The 4398-nt window shown below is 38.5% G+C and overlaps 1 protein-coding gene across 1 annotated transcript in view; it reads left to right on the top strand.

The window, feature by feature from the left end:
- LOC121925473 (lysosomal-associated transmembrane protein 4A-like) overlaps nucleotides 1-4174 on the top strand; it is an 18669-nt gene extending 14495 nt beyond the window's left edge. Inside the window, exons 2-4 of the mRNA XM_042457662.1 lie at nucleotides 3249-3339; nucleotides 3435-3557; nucleotides 4019-4174. Coding sequence (XP_042313596.1) covers nucleotides 3249-3339; nucleotides 3435-3557; nucleotides 4019-4174 — 370 coding nt within the window. The remainder of the gene's footprint in view (nucleotides 1-3248; nucleotides 3340-3434; nucleotides 3558-4018) is intronic.
- Nucleotides 4175-4398: the final 224 nt, after the last annotated feature.

Consider the following 4398-nt stretch of genomic DNA (forward strand, 5'->3'; position numbering starts at 1 on the left):
GGGGGGGGCGGGGGTCAAACTGTGTGCCCTCTGGAGGATCCCAAAGTCAAAAAATTTGCTCCTAGATCTGCCAGTATAAATGGGCATAGATTTGCTGTCTCTTGAACTTTGGATAACCTCAGTGTTAGCCATTATTAGGCATGGGCATTCTATCTTTTTATAGCATTTCTAAGTCTCTGACCTAAAAATTAGTGGAAATTGCACTGTAACAGAATGGAGATTTATGTATGTTAGCTACAATTTCTGCCCCTGATTACTATTGCAAGTTAGCTATAATTCTCCCTGCTTGTGTTATGGCAGAAACTGATTAGTTTAGCTTTTTCTTTGGCAAATATTCCTTTTGAAATACAGGGAATGCACATGATCTTTGGGCTTGCTTTCTGAAAGAATGTAGGTGACTTAATAAAGCAGTATTCATCATTCCTGCTCAAGTATTTGTTGGATTTCATGCATTGCCAAAAAAGGGGGGTGGGGTGAAATCCACGTTGCCTGTTATTTTTTCTGGGCCGCATTTTCTTCTGATGGGTTGCAAAATCTAACAGAGTACATTTTAGATGAGTGAGCAATTCCAAGACTTCATGGGTTCCAGCACATCTGTGAGCCAGATATTATTCCATTTCTCTCTAGCACTCAGATAGCCTTATCAGGAGATGATGACAATTCAAAATGGATTACATTGCCTTCTCAGATGAGCAGATCTCTGTCTAAGTTCAGTACGAAATTCACAGAAGGGTATGCTGTTCATCCTTGAACATTAATTTGATTTATATCTTTTCACCAATGACCTAGATATTTTGAAAGGGGGCATGTAAACCAGCCCTTAACAAGTTGGTTAATCTAATCCTGGGAACCAGTGGTACTAGTGGTGAAAAATACAGAGAAGTTTCAATTAGTGCAGAAATAAATCTTATAACTTACATGGCAGTGTATATTTTCTCCAATGGATGTGGAATATCCTTCCTCCCTTGAGTGATTAGTTTACATTGCTAGATAGGCATCAGGAATTACAGATTGACAGTTACAGATTGTTGGGTATACTGTATGTCTAACCTATAACTAATGTTATATGGTTTTAATCATTCATTCATTCATTCATTCATTTGTTAATATGACTGAATTGTAACCTTTGGGATTCTGGGAGATATTTTCTTGCCTCGTTTTTATCTCCTGTGCTGGGGCCATAGGTTCTGTCTGTAGGTTCTATCTGTAGTGGTATCTCCATCAGGGAGTGCACTTCAAGTCTAACTTGCATATTCCTGCCTGTGCAAACAAGTGGAAGGAGCCATCTAAGGATATTTATCCAGCTATTTCAGAAAATAAATATATCATAGTGAGTCCCAACATTTACTTTTCAGCACATCAAACACCTGTCAGTGTACATCCATATACAGTGTACCTTTTTTTAACATGGGGGATCTGTTCCGGACCCCCCCCCCCCCCCCCGGCACAAAAAAAGCTTATGCTTAAAGCCCCATTGAAGGTAATGGGGCTCGTGCATGCAGGGATGGGCACGCACCATGGGCACGCGCCCCATTCATCTGAATGGGACGTGCCGCCCCGCGCGCTCTTGCGCAGCTTTCAGCATATGCTGAAAGCCGCGTATAATACATCCGCGTATTATGTGGGTGCACTGTATTACATGGAATAACTTGTGTAGAAGCATGATGGCATTTTAAAAAAATTACTAGTGTTTAGCAAAACCAAAGACTTATGCATATACTTGACTATAAGTCAAAAAATGTATGCCCCAAAATTGACCCTAAAATCCTGGGTCGACGTAGATATGAGTCAGAACAATAATACTGCTTAGAAAGATCTTGATAGAAGCTCTGTCCTGATGCCCCACTTTCGGTGCATTGGCAGTGATTTCTGAAAGAGGTGAAAGATGTGATTTTCCTTTCAATCAAATGTTAAAACCTACCCTCCCCATTTTCCTCTAGATCTTTCTGACCATGGAGCACCCCATTTCCCGCCACTTTCCTTCCCTTTTCAGTCCAATGTTAAACCTTCTTCTCCAGCACCAGGGAAGTAATGTTTGATAGAGAGGGCAGTGGTATTTTCCTTTTGTCTTGTCCTTTAGATCAGTGGTTCTCAACCTTCCTAATGCTGCGACCCTTTAATACAGTTCCTCATGTTGTGGTGACCCCCAACCATGAAATTATTTTCATCTCAGTTCCTAAGACCATCAGAAATATGTGTTTTCTGATGGTCTTAGGTGACCCCTGTGAAAGGGTTATTTGATCCCCAAGGGGGTCATGACCCACAGATTGAGAACCACTACTTTAGATCCTTTGTTACATGTCCCTAAGTTTTACCCTCGACTTATCCACGCGTCATGCCAGAAACCATGATTTTGGCCCTAAAGCCTTCCCTCAACTTATATATGAGGTCAACTTATAGTTGAGTATACATGGTAAAAAGATACGTTATCACAATTATACCTGTCAAATTAGTATGTATGTCTATTAATAATGCTGCTTTTGCATAATCTTGTAATTAGCAATGGGATGAAGGGTGTCAGCTAAGAATAAGACATTCTCCACAATGAAATCTCTACATGTTGTTTTATATGCTGTTAGACAACTTCACAGTTATTGCTTCTGTCTTAGTATATTTTCTTCAGTTGAGCTACTCTCAAGTTTTACCAGTAGGGGAGGGGACATGTCTTGATCTCTGCTATGTTTGTTGAAGTTATCAAGTTCACAAACTGTACTGAAAATCAATGTCACAGGTTCACCCAAGTGACAGGATAGTTAGTAACGCTTATTTTATTTATCATAAGAAAAGTGGAAAACATGAGTTAAGAGAGGACTGGCTACAAGAATAATTTCTAATTGGAAAAATTAGTAAAATCTGTATATTTTGGTGTAGTGGTTTGAGTGTTGGACTATGACTTTGGAGGCCAGGATTCAAATCTCCGCTCAGCCATGGAAACCCACTGGGTGATCATGTTCAAGTCACTCTCTCAGCCTCAGGAGATGGCAATGGCAAACCCTCTCTGAAGAAACTTGCCAAGAAACTCCCATGATAGCCTTAGGGTCACACAGTGTGCACCCAGTATTCCCCATAATTTTACTTTACTTTATTTATTTCTTTTTCTATAAGAACTTCCAGTATTTATGGTTACTACTACTTTCTAGATCACAGTGTTCTTGTCATTTGTGGTGGTGAATAAATACTAGCTTTTAATAGATTGCAAATACAGTGTTGTATTTTTAAATATCCTTTTAATTCTAACATTTTGATTTTTTTGCCCCACCAGAAAATGCATGTGTTCTCTTTGCCATCTCACTCCTCTTGTTCACAATCAGTGCTATGATGGTGTATGGAGCAATTGCTGTAAGTATATGTAAATGTATTAATGACTCTTGGCACTAAACTTGTATACTTGTCTTGTTTAAGTATCACAAATACTTCTTATTTTGTCTTTTTAGCATCGGGTTGGCTGGCTGATTCCTTTCCTCTGTTACCAGCTTTTTGACTTTGTTCTCAGCTGTTTAGTGGCTATAAGTTCTCTAACATATCTTCCAAGAATAAAGGACTATCTGGATCAGCTAGTAAGTATCTAAGAAAACTGTTCTAAACATGAAGTGTGTGAGACAGTGTAATGTGTTGGATTATTTGCTATTTGGAACCCCATCCACATAACACCTGCCAAGTTGGCAGTTTGGGAGCAGCACTTTTTAATCAAGAATTTATTTCCTCCTGATAAATTTCCTCCATTGAAAATAAATGTGGTTACTTCCTTTGGTCTTGTGATCCTATAGTCCAGAGTTTATACCACATTGAATGATACTGGGAGACTTATCCAGATCTGCTTTGACTGGTTCCAAAATAGAAATTTCCTTCTAATGGACTTTGATTTTTTTTATTAAACTGTTTGTTGTTTCATCTAAATTCTCTACACAATTGATTCAGAAATGAAGACAGAACAGTGGAATAACTTATGTGTATGGAATAATTCTTTGAATGTGTTTTAGTCATATATATGATTTAACATTCCTATTTTGTTTTCTAGCCAGAATTCCCATACAAAGATGATCTCCTTTCCCTTGATTCAAGCTGTCTTCTGTTCACTGTTCTGGTGATCTTTTTCTGTATCATCGTCTTAAAGGTCAGTTTTTTTATAACTATGTTTCATCTTTTAGGAGACACTAATGCCTCAGTTTTGTGAACATTAAAACAGGGTAAGAATTTTTATTGTAGCCCTTTCCAATTAATTGGGCAGTTTTTAAGTCATAGGCAGGAATTCCTAGCAGGTTTCTTATCTAGATCCCTATAAGATCCTGCTACCAGAAGGGACATTTTAGAACCCCAGAACCATATTTTGTTGCAGAATTCATAGAGACAAGCAGCAGCATCTCAAGACTTTTAAGCAATGACCCTTAGATTCAGATC

Source organism: Sceloporus undulatus, chromosome 1 (genome assembly GCF_019175285.1).
Source record: "Sceloporus undulatus isolate JIND9_A2432 ecotype Alabama chromosome 1, SceUnd_v1.1, whole genome shotgun sequence".
NCBI classification, from domain to species: domain Eukaryota; kingdom Metazoa; phylum Chordata; class Lepidosauria; order Squamata; family Phrynosomatidae; genus Sceloporus; species Sceloporus undulatus.